Genomic DNA, 12643 nt, shown 5'->3' with positions numbered 1-12643 from the left:
ATATTTTATCCAATCATAAACTGACACGGACAAAAAAGAAGAGAGGAATATAACTTTTGCTTTAGCTATGCATGATTCTCTAGCTAAATATAACTAGCCAATTTAACTTAGCAATAGCTAGTCTGTTGGAGTTGAATTTTGCTTTAAAAATAGCTATATATAGCTAAAATTTGAATTTAACTAGTGTGTTGGAGATGCCCTTAGATAGTACATGCCGATACCAAAATAAAAGCCCGGTAAAAGAGAGTGAAAACAATTAATGCCTGCCACAAAAATTGCATACCTCAACACATGACCACATGGTGAAAATAAATTCTACAAAAAAAGTGACCAATATAACATCGAAGCATAGCTTGATTGGCAAACCGAAACGAACAATTCTCAAAATACTTTTCCAACACCCAAATCCTAAAGAAAATAAGAAAATAAAAAATTCCAAACCATCATTTCCTATATTTTTGTTTATTATTATTTTACACCAGTAACAAGTGACTCAATCTATCACCAAACACACATACAAAAGAAACACAATGGGGTAGAAGGTTAAGAACAAACAAAATTTTAATCACACAAATCTGTTAAACGGCCTCCTTCCAACTCCTGCAGGCATAGAAACCGTGGAATCTATACTCATAATTTCTATAGATTGCAGAGACTGGTTCTTATCTAAAATCCTTTGAGAGCCAGAATCCTTATTATTAGAGAAAAAAGGTCCTTTCTTCCACTTGAACGACCCAATACCTTGAGTCAAAGGAAAAGAAAGCCTTCTCTTTGATTCGCTGCTTGGAGTCCCCATAAACCTCTCCCTTGGATTACTACTAGCTCTAGCTTTGGCTTTGGCTGAAGCCGTCGGAGCCATGTAGCTTGGAACCGAGAACGGAGGGCAGCTTACAAGGCTATCATCATCCTTTAGTGGAAACCCGAAAGGGGAGTCAGATCCACCTGCTGTTGGTCTTGTGTACTTTGATAAACCAGAGCTGTTTGCTTGTGGAGTCCTCGTATTAAAGGTAGGCGGGGTTCGTGCTTGTTTTAGTGTTGTGAGGTTCATGGTTGATTTTGAGGATTTTGGAGTGTCCAGATTGCTATCATATGCAAAAGGATGTTGCCTTGATTGAGGCAAAGGGCTCTGCTTTAGCTCTGGACGTGATCTTGAAGGAGTAGGCTGAAAGGTTTTCATTGCATTGGTTTCAACAGGAGGGTCTTTTGGCGGGAGTTGACGTTCTAACCAGTTCCACCACCATGGAAAACCCCCAGATCGGATATCAGCTAGAGGTGTTTGACCTGATTTAGGTGTAGCTTTCCACAGCTGTTGGCACACAGAAGTAGAAAATATCAATTATGCAAAACAAATCCCCATCGTGGTAGTCCAGTCCAAGTCCCCCACAAACCATGATCAACTTATTAAAAAGAGTCAGAATGCTGTAACTCTACAAGTACCAGACTTCAAATTCTATAGAGAAATAAAATTATGACAGAACAGTGAAGATGAAGAACTCATTAAATAAGATGAAGTAAAAAAGACTACAGACTCGGTAGCATAAATATAAATAAAAAAAGCCAGTAGGGTAGCTGGAAAAAGACCACATAGTGCACGTGAAGTTTGATTCTGTTGGTACAAAGGAAATACCTGGTGAGAGTATGCATAAGCCATTGCTCTTTCTCTTTTGACGACAGCCTCAACCTTTTTCTGCATCCTCGCCTCTATTTCCTCTTTAGTTAGCAAGCTATCATCCCAGTCATCGTTATTTCCCATCTCGGACTGCATCACATTGCTTCCAATTACTAGGATTCCATTTTTGTTTTTTATAGATGCGTAGTATTTAAATAGGTAACAGGCACACCAACGGCGGTATTCTCTTCTCTTTCATAGTATACAGAGTAAATTCATTGACCATTGCATAGACTAAATTCGATAAATAAGAATGGCAAACAAAGCAGGTAAGGAAGATTTTTATAAGGCCTATTATATAATCAGCTTGAAGACGAAGGAGCTGACTTTATCGTTTGGCATTACAACCACTAAGAAGAGCTTTCTCTGAAGCAGGCACGTGAGTATGCATTGTGCTGTATTCAGCTTATGCGCATAACTAGGATCATTCCCCTAAACTTTGCATAGAGCTTAGCTGTTAGTGGTAATCAACCACTAAGAAGAGCTTTCTCTGAAGCAGGCACGTGAGTGTGCATTGTGCTGTATTCAGCTTATGCGCATAACTAGGATCATTTCCCTAAACATTGCAGAGAGCTTAGCTGTTAGTGGTAATGGCTCAGCTTTAAGTTATTTGACACAGACAGACAGACGGAGTTTTAGTCCGTGTAGTTTCAAGCTAGTGATATATCTTTTTCGCCATTTTCCAATGACAGAGTAACTGTGTTCAGCTTATGAACATAGCTAGGATCATTCCCCTAAACTTTGAAGAGAGCTTAGCTGTTAGTGGTAATGGCTTTCAAGCTAGTGATATATCTTTTTCGCCCTTTTCCAATGACAGAGTAACTGTGTTCAGCTTATGAACATAGCTAGGATCATTCCCCTAAACTTTGAAGAGAGCTTAGCTGTTAGTGGTAATGGCTCAGCTCTAGTTATTTGACAGACATATAGAGGAAGTGTTAGTCCGTGTAGTTTCAGGGTAGTGAGCAACTATGTTCAGCTTATGCACATAGCTAAAATCATTCCCCTAAACTTTGAAGAGAGCTTAGCTGTTAGAATGGTGTGAGTGGCTCAGCTTCAACTTATTGACATAGAGAGGGATTGTTAGTCCGCTTAGTTTCAGGGTAGTCATATATCTTTTTGGCCCTTTTTCAATGGCAGCATAACTGTGTTCAGCTTATCCACATAGCTAAAATCATTCCCCTAAACTTTGCAGAGAGCTTAGCTGTTAGAGTGGTGTTAGTGTCTCAGCTTTAAATTATTTGACAGACATATAGGAGTGTCAGTCCGTGAAGTTTCAGGGAAGTCATAAATCTTTTCATGGCCCTTTTCCAATGGCAGAGTAACAATTTTAGGAGATGGAAACCAACCAGTTTTGGTTGGGACTTGTGACCTGACCTAGCTAATTCTTCTTCAATACTTCCACATTTCCCTTTCCTATGAGTTAAACTTTTGGAAGAAGACTTGATAGGAATGCGTACATCAGTAGTTCCTGTACTTTTTTAATTTTTTGTCTGAACCATATGGTAGGCAGAGTCTGATAATTAAATATGAACAGCACAACCAAATCTGATAATGGCGCAAATGTGGAATAATAATGGGAGAGTAGGTGCAGATATCTGTTTAGGATTACATTATTAGCGTCCATGTCTAAATTAGCATAGGATTTTTTTTTTTTTTTTTTTTTTTTTGAAAGGAAATTAGCATAGGATTCATTTGCAGGAAAGTTTATGTTTTTAGCATTGGCATGGTTTTGTTGTCCACTTTCAGAGTTACAAGTTTACGAATCGGTTTTCTCTGTGTCCATTAACAAAATAACAACTATAACATATAGAAATGCAACACACACACATATAATAGTAATAGTAGTAGTAGTAGTAGTAATAATAATATTATAATGAAAAAATTGATGACAGGAAACTTACTGCCTGGCTCAAGGTCCATTTGCCAAATGTGTTTTCAACATCTTTGTCATTCTTGTATTGAACTTGACGTCTTGCTTGGCTTTCTAACATCTGGATCCTCCGTGACTGAATCTGAGATTGAACCCGCACTAAGAGTTGCATGTATTTCATGGCATTCGCTGTTTGACGCTTGACATTCTGTCCCCTAACCACTCCTTGAAGCCTCACTAGACCCTTTAGAGCTCTAAAGCTTCTCCTTGCCTGTAAAAAAAGTACCACATTATGTTAGCTGAGTCAAATCATTAACATTAGAACATAAAATACAGATTAATGGGGTCACCAGAACAGTATAAACTATTGTTACAAAAACCTATACATGATCATCTACAGGTAGTTCTATGAATGGCTTGATTAAGATAACTTCATATGGTATCAGAGCGTATTCAAGAATGGAAGAAACTGTAAAACTCTAGTTCTACTCTTTGTTCCCTAGGCTTCCAGTAACATTTGTGTGTGTATATAATACCAATGACTCTAGAGCAGATCCTACGACAGATTGTTACAAAACTCTATTTCTATTTCTTCATCTTCTTCCTCCACATAAATAAATAAATAAAAAATAAACAAACAAACAAACAAACAAACAAACAAAAAAAATCATATAATAAACATATATGTATGAAAGACTCTTGAACGGACATCACACCAATGACTGATTACGAAACTACACAATTCTTAACATATTCATGATAGGGGAATATATTTACAGTCCTTTTATATGCTCCATAGTAAAAAGCAGTACCATGAGGAACGGTTCATATATCAACTAAACTAGCAGTAGCCATCAGGTTTTCCTGTATTGTTGTACCCTCAAATTGCCCAATCGTCTTGAATTCTAATCATACAAAACATAAGCTTACCATATAACCTCTATAGGCTGCTTGGATTTTAGTAGCAGAAGCATGGTGGTTCCTTAGAGTTGGTTCCGGTCTGTAGCTGATCTCCTTATGGTGATGAACGATCCTAGGAGATGGAGCTCTTGGAGAAGGCGCCCTTGGAGATGGAGCTCTTGGAGAAGGCGCCCTTGGAGAAGGAGCCCTTGGAGAAGCTGCCCTTGGAGAAGGAGCCCTTGGAGAAGCAACTCTTGGAAGCACTGAAGGCGGTGATTGTGGTTGCTCATCAGATATAGGAGGTCTAAAAGATATTACATGTTGCTCCCTTTCAAAATCCCCAAAAATTTTCTCAATACTGCTTGGTTCTCTGAACAGGGGAATGAATGAATTAGTGTCTCCATTTTTTTGTTTTCCTTTCTTCTTTTCTTTTGCACTTTTCTTCTCCAAACCCTGCAATATGACAAACAAGAGTGAGTATGCTATATGTTTGAATACGAAGGAAGCCATTTGGCATATTTTTTTTATTTTTTTTTTTGGGAAGAAAAAGCTCGTCAAACCGTTGGGAGGAAGAAATGAGGCACGAGCGGAAATCTACTTACATCGGCTGCCTTCTCCTTGGAGTGCGGTGAAAAAACCTTCTTTATGGCAGAAAACCAACTCCCTTTCTTTCCCATGTTCCTAGCATTCCTGTTTGTTCCTGAAATGAAAATCCATCAAACAATTAAGGATTTTACAGCTGCTTGTAGATTACAACTTCATGGTGAGATGGTCAACTACCCAACAAAAGTAAATCCTTCTACAAAAGTAAGGAGCAACCGAAATCTCATATATGCCATCTGAAACAAAGAGATCTTTCTACAGCTTCAACATCTATGTATTATAGCGAATATAATTCATGGAGTCAAAAACTCCGGCTTGTTGCTCCAAACGGCCTTAACATATTTACCTAATCAATATTTTATAACCATACTAGAATTAGATCAGAAGAAATTAAAATAGAACTGTGTATCCAAACACCCAGTATCCTTATTTAATTAACCACCATATTTGGATTTGGAAGGATTTTCGACTGGAGAACAAAAACACAGAACAAATCTGCAGGCACTAAGAGAGAGAGAGAGAGAGAGAGAGAGAGAGAGAGAGAGAGGTAGGTAGGTAGGTACAACCGTACAAGTTAACGGTAACAAGACAATAATTCTCCAGGAAACAGCATCTGACGCAATGAAAAAAACAAGAGGAATCCCAAGAAGAAAAAAAATTCCGCAAATCAATAGATATGCTCCTTTTTGCTCCACAAGAGAAACCCATATTTCAATTAATTAATATAAATTAATTCCTTAAAATAAAAAAATCATTTCTACCAATCTCCAAGACATAGAGCGATATAAACCCAAAAGTTTAACAAGGATAATTAACATGAGACTGAGATAATTTGTACCTTATTGAGACCATCCAAGCTTCCAAAGACCCTTGAAAAAGCTGCTACAAGCAAAAGCAAAGAGCAAGCAGAGAAGAGAGAAGAGAAGAGAAGGGAAGGGAAGGGAAAGGGGTCGCTTCCCCCTTTAGTCTCCCAGCTTTGCTTTGTTATACCAGCACATGCTTCTTTTCCAAAACACCTTTTCTCTCTCTCTCTCTCTCTACAACTTTGAATCTGGTTCTTGCTTGTATGAATTTGCTTTTTCTTCTTTACCACCTTTCACCTTTTGTGGGATTTATAATTTTGTTTAGCTATCTAGGAGAGGATTGATGATCATGAATCATGATGACGAAGAAAGACAGAGAGAGGTTGGCCACTTTCTCACTCAATGTGTCCCTGTGTGTGTGGCCAACTTCACCCAACTTTACTTAAATGGGAAGACTATTTGGGCAGAAGATACTTATTACACGGTTGGTTACTTTGGGGTTGGTACCTCGATCTGGTTTTTTTCTTCTTTTTCATTTCTATTTTTCTCTCTTTATTATTTTTGTACTCATCCCTCGTCTTTACTACAACGGTCTTGGATCGGCAGTTTTGGATAACAAAAGTCTCTACCATAAAAATACCTCTATCCCTCTTAATTTAAATTGGTTTTGCTTATTTATTACATTATTAAATTGAAGTGTCAAATCATCAATTTAATTCTTTTTTTCTTTTTTTTGGGTACATATGGGGCCAGCAGCCCAATTAATTTAATTCTTTTATTAAGAGATACGCCAATAATTATCTAACTAAAATTATGAAAAAAAATATAATATCTAAAATCTCCATAACATTTCTTGGTGTTTTGTTCCATCATACTTTTCGTTTATTTTATTATTCAATTTATGTAATGTTTTCAATTAAAATAAAAATTATGTGTTGAGTATCATTTAATCCTTTGATAGACTTGAGGACATTTGAAGAGATATGAGTTGTGCAACTTTATTCTTCTTTTATTGAAATCTGTAGAACTTGACAAACTTGAAGGGATTTTGATGGAGCAGCTTTGCTCTTCTTTTCTTGAATTCGTGTGGTTTAGATGTACGCAGATTGTGTTTTAGCTAGCTCATTTGATATAATTACAATTATAAATTAAGATTAGCAGGTCTCAAAATTCTAAACCACGTTACAACAATGAGCATATATCTCTTGACCTTTGAATATGTCTTTGCCCCCTAAGCTTGGAATGTGCACTTCAATTCCATTCAACCTTTTAACCAATTACACCTGAAAATATGAATATTGATTATTATATTTAGAAAGAGAGTGGTACACAAGTAGCTATTGTTTCGACCAAATTCTAAGTTGGGAGAGTCAAGTCTAAACTTGGGTCTTTTACGTCCAAAAGGACCAAATGACTTCCATTCTGGTCTAGCTTCATTGCTTGACCCATTCTTAAACCACCGCCCCATCTTAAACGACTAAATAGCATAAATCAAAATCAAATGTTTTACATCATAGTTGATAGCACCAACAATAGCTGGTATAAGATAACATATAAAATCAAAAATTAAACAAGAGCTAGTATCGTGAAGGAGGAAGAAATAACAACGATTAGAATAATTAATCATCAATAAGAGAGGAAAGGTAGTAGGCCTTTGGTGGATGTGGACCCAATGACACTGGATAAGCCATGCGATCTGAGTCTTATAGTTGGTACATCGTATCATATATATATATATATATATATATATATATATATATATATATATATATATATTGGACGAATGTACATAGTAGTTATATTTGTAATTTTATGTTTAGTTCCAGATACAATTTGGCACTTCAAAATTTCAATTTCAACAGAAAATTTCGATGCTTCATATTATTTACAGAATTTTCAATAGAAATTTTGGCTATCGATTGAAATATCAATTACTTTTAGCAAATTTTAGTACGCACAAATTAGTTTCGAATATATTTTGGATATTGCTCAATTATTACAAAATTTCAACGAAAATTTTAGTAATTTCAAAAAACACTTGAAGGAGTTTTCTTTTACTGATCTTGTGCTTCATGTGGCTGCAGTTGGATCTCAAAGTGAGTTGGAGTTATTTGGATTGGTTAATTGGTGGATATGGAAGTGTAGAATGATGTGGTTCATGGTAAATCAGAATTGGAAGCCGGACAGATTGTGCAAAGGAGTTTGGAGTGGCAACTTGAACTTTCAAAGGTGTAGACCAGTAGTGTTACTTTGCAACGAGGGCATAATGGGGGTGGTGGTGAACCTGGTCAACAGTTTGAAGGAGAAGAGTCTTAGTTGTTTTTTGATGGTGCAGTTGATGTATCAAGGGGATGTGTAGGGCTGGGTGCTGTGATTTTAAGTGGTGCAGGTCAGTTAATGGGTGCAATGTCTATTACTTTACCAGTTCCTATTAAACCTATAGCAGCAGAGGCTTTAGCCTTATGGCATGCACTAAAGTTTGGTAGAGAATTGGGGTTGAGAAATGTGAGAGTTTATGGTGATGCACTTACTGTGCTCAATGGCCTAAATGCTTCTGGATGGGATTTGAGTGCTATTGGAGGAGTATTAGATGCAGTTCGGTTGCTTATGAGGGAGTTTGATATGTTTTTTTGGAAGCATGTGAAGAAACGCTCCAATTTAGTTGCTCACAAATTGGTGAGATCATCTTTGATACAAACTATGTTTTGCAAAGATGTAGGGCCTCCATGGCTCCATGATTTACTTGATGGTGTTTAGTCTGTTAGCTCTATGGGGGTTCTCTGCTGAGAACAATTGTCCCCATATTGATGCATTCGTTTAAGTTGATAAAATTCTTCTTCAATAAAAAAAAAAAAAAAAAACTTTAAACAGTTCAAAAGTTATGTAAAATTGTGAAATCATAACAGAGCTAAAACTCGTACAAAGTATTTATAGTCAAGCACTAAAAAAAGCTGACAAATATCATTCATTACAAATTACAATACATAATTACTTCTGTTTATTCAAAACGAGCCTAGAAATATAAAACTATAAGATTAAATCAAACAAAAGAAAACTCTAGTCGCAAATGCACAGAATATGGTGCAGTATGAAGTTTTTTTGACAAAATATACGAATTCATACATGCAAGCTAAAAGTTATAGCATTTAGTAATAAGGGAAAAACTCATAAACAGTACCTGAGCTATCGGCCACTAATAACTTTTGTACCGCAAGTTCAAAAAATATCAGATTGGTATCTGGACTTTTAACCCCGACCCAAGATACGTACCTAGGAACAGTAAAACCGTTAAAGGGGTTAACTTTTCAAGGATAGAGTGGTTATTTCACTGTTCATCTTCTCCAAAGTCCTCTCCTATCTTTCTGCAATCTCAGAATTCTTCTTCTTCTTCTTCTTCTTCTTCTTCTTCTTCTTCTTCTTCACACATAAGTAAAAATGAGAACTTGGTCTACCTCCATTTCTGTTAGCGGCAAAGCTCATATCTTCGTCCACCACAAAATGGGTCTTCCCCATCAAGGTCAAATTCACTGGCTCCAAATCCTTATCCGAGAAATTGGGCTGACCGGAGTTTAACACTGCCACTGTAAACTCGGATTGCCCTTCTGGGTCTAGAAAGTTAACAACTTGGCCCTCTGGCGAGAGGCTCATACACAAGAACGGCGCCTTTACAGCACCGTAGCTGCGCTCCTTGGCCGGAGAGACCTAGGACCCAGTGAGGAACGAAGGGCCTCACTTGAAGAAAATCAAAGGCGGAGACGTGGTCTGACCGCCTTGGCCCTAGAACCCGATCAGATTCTTCCACCAGCTCAGAGTCTTGTAGAGAATTTGGTAGGTGATTTTGCCATTACCCCATTTCTTGATCTGGGTCTTAGAGCCCCAGCGGCGGTCGAACATGGAGAACTAGAGCTTAGTGTCGTTCTTGCAGAGCAAAACGAATCGTTTCGAGGAAGTCAAATTAACGAGCGAGAGAGAGGGAAAGAGAATTGGTTCAGCGGAAATCAAATATATACCAGACATTCACCAAAAACCAACACAAACCAAAAACCCATTGCCATAATAGAATTTATTCTCATTTTTACTTATGTGTGAAGAAGAAGAAAAAAAATTCTGAGATTGCAGAGAGATAGGAGAGGGCTTTGGAAAAGAAGAACAGTGAAATGACCACTCTACCCTTGAAAAGTTAACCCCGTTAACGGTTTTACTGTTCCTAGATACGTATCTTGGGTCGGGGTTAAAAGTCCATATACCAATCTGATATTTTTTGAACTTGAGGTACGAAAGTTATTAGTAGCATAGCTCAGGTACTGTTTGTTAGTTTTTCCCTAGTAATAAATGAGGGTGGCAAGATATCTTTGATTAAGGTTTAGGTCAACTTGGTATCCCACTCCGAATGCCACAAGCAATTCACACCACACGCAAAAGAAGAAGGTCAAAGTGATTGTCCAAGATTGACTAAACTTATTGCTGGCTAAAGATATAAATTTTGAGGTCGTGATCACCAATAATCTTTGCCTCTTACCAGATCATACAAACTCTTTCAGTTCTCCAATCCCCTTGAACCACTGTTGAATGATCAACAAGCTCCTCGAACCAAATCTCATAATAGTCACAACACGACGAATTTTTTAGAACATTTCCATCAATTAGATCCCATCACATATCAGAATATCAATGTCAAATCACCTAAATTCAGTAGGAGAAAATTGAAGAACTTGTTTTAGCCTTATCGTTAAACGAGGAACCGATCACACTGCCGCAACTACAGTCCAAACTAGTCAAAAAAGCCAAATCCAACTTTTTCATTATGGAACCATACTAGATCGATACCAAATAGTACCACAACTACAATTAACAAATCTGACCTAATGTCGTCACCCTTTGATGCAAAAACCTAAAGTTAGGTTTTTCCTAGTCGTTGTCTTAAGAGATCATCCCCATAATAACAATCTACGATTACATCAAACTAACCACAAAAAAAATAAAGAAAATTTAACACGGTTATTGTGAGTCGCCTATATATTAACTCAGCTAGGAAAGATAAAAAAACCAAAGAGACAGAAGTGTAGAGAGTAAGAAGTTCATTTGCATTGATCTAGTTGTGTATGATTCAATTGATGTGTGAAATGGTGATGCCTCAACCTCTTTATGTAGTGGATAGGTTAAGGTGTATTCATGGTACATCATAATGAGGAGCAACTAATTACCCCATTATTACCACTAAGCCCACTAACCATACAACTAATGTTCTCTCATAAATAGTGTAATTCTTATGGAATAAGTAGAAGAACACCAAAGGTCTTTAGAAAATTAATGTCTTGCTCAATGTATGTAGTTCACTTATTATATCTCATAAGGACATTAGTTTACTGGACAACCACTTTACTAAGTGTCCTACAACACTCCCTCCCCCTTGGATGTCCAAAAACTGACACTTCATTTGAACTCCATCTTCGAACATTATATCAAAATTGAACTACGATTAGCATTGTGCTAAGTATAGTTAGGTCCAGTTCTTAATATCATTCGGTTCTCAGACTTAAGGGTTTACCCTGAAATAAATATCATTTTTAATGCCAACACACAAAACCTTAAGTCCGGGAAAACCCATTGTGGGACAAAAAAAAGGAGTTTAGTCGAAAGTTGTGTTGCCGAAGATGTAGACTAAGATATAAGTGCGCAAAGGAACTAACCACAAGAGATGAAAGGACCAGCCCCGGATTTCACCCTGAAATCAGAAGTGGTCCTGCGGAATTTTAACAAAAATTTGGCAAAACTTCCCCTAAAAGTGGACTACCCAAAACCTGTAAAAAGACATTTACACTTCTAATATCAAACACCATCCTCAACTACTGGAGCCACCCTGCTCCCAAAATCACAACATCTCCCAATTCACATTACACAAGTCTCAACTTAACAACATTAATCCCATAAGTTATCAGAGCAATTCTAAAACAAAATGTATACAAGAATAAAAAGTAAAGAGGGTAAATGATTGATAGATCCTACAATGCCGAAGCAGTGACAACTATGCCTCAACTCCATGTACGCCCGGCCTCAACTAATCTTGCCTACAAACTGGGCATTTGAAACCGAAGGGCCCAAGGGAAAGTATTGAAAAAAACATTAGCATGAGTGGACAAAAATAAATAAATAAGATAATTTAAATGAAGCAAAGCTTTAATACTTTCCCACGTGTTCTTCCTTTAAAAATCTCGATGCATGCAACGATGATAAAACATTTATCTTTAAATATGAGAATCTCATAAAAACAAGCCAGCCCAGCTGGTTAAGTAAAATCAAACTAGCCCCGCTAGTCAAAAATAATAAAATATAAGTAGGGCAAGATGATAGTCATACGAATGAGCCTCCTAGGCTCGGGTGATATCCTCCCATGCTAAAGTACTCTCATACTCCTATATATACCCTTAAGCCACTGAGGTGGATAGGATACTGGGCTTTAGAGTTACCGCCAGAAAGACAACAACCCAGCACCACAAAGGCGAATAGGCTTTCGTGATCCCATCACGTCACCACAAAGGCGGACTACATTCTAGCATGATAAATAATCACCCAAGGTACGACATAGGAAAACATGAGAAAAACCAAAATTAGTAATGCTTCCCCAACTCTCAAAATAAAGGCACAAGTACGGTTCCCAACCGTACTCGGAAAATTTCGTAATAAGAAATCAATAAATGTGACACACCCCCAAAATATTCTCGAGTCAATAAACAAATAAGCAAAGAAAATTCATGAATTTAAATAATGTCCTCATTTCGAAATATTCAATGGAAAGCT

General features: G+C 37.2%; 1 protein-coding gene across 1 annotated transcript; it reads right to left on the bottom strand.

The window, feature by feature from the left end:
• Window positions 1-418: 418 nt before the first annotated feature.
• On the bottom strand, window positions 419-6289 carry LOC133708624 (protein IQ-DOMAIN 14). Its single transcript, XM_062134093.1, has 6 exons — window positions 5881-6289; window positions 5042-5139; window positions 4470-4892; window positions 3571-3810; window positions 1628-1759; window positions 419-1306 (listed from the first exon to the last, which is right to left on the bottom strand). Exons 2-6 carry the CDS (start codon window positions 5114-5116, stop codon window positions 566-568), a joined length of 1611 nt encoding a protein of 536 aa, XP_061990077.1. The 5' UTR covers window positions 5117-5139; window positions 5881-6289; the 3' UTR covers window positions 419-565.
• Between the last annotated feature and the right edge of the window lie 6354 nt (window positions 6290-12643).

Source organism: Rosa rugosa, chromosome 5, assembly GCF_958449725.1.
Source record: "Rosa rugosa chromosome 5, drRosRugo1.1, whole genome shotgun sequence".
NCBI classification, from domain to species: Eukaryota; Viridiplantae; Streptophyta; class Magnoliopsida; order Rosales; family Rosaceae; genus Rosa; species Rosa rugosa.
Note: the sequence above shows the minus strand (reverse complement) of the source record. Positions and strands in the feature narration are given on the sequence as shown.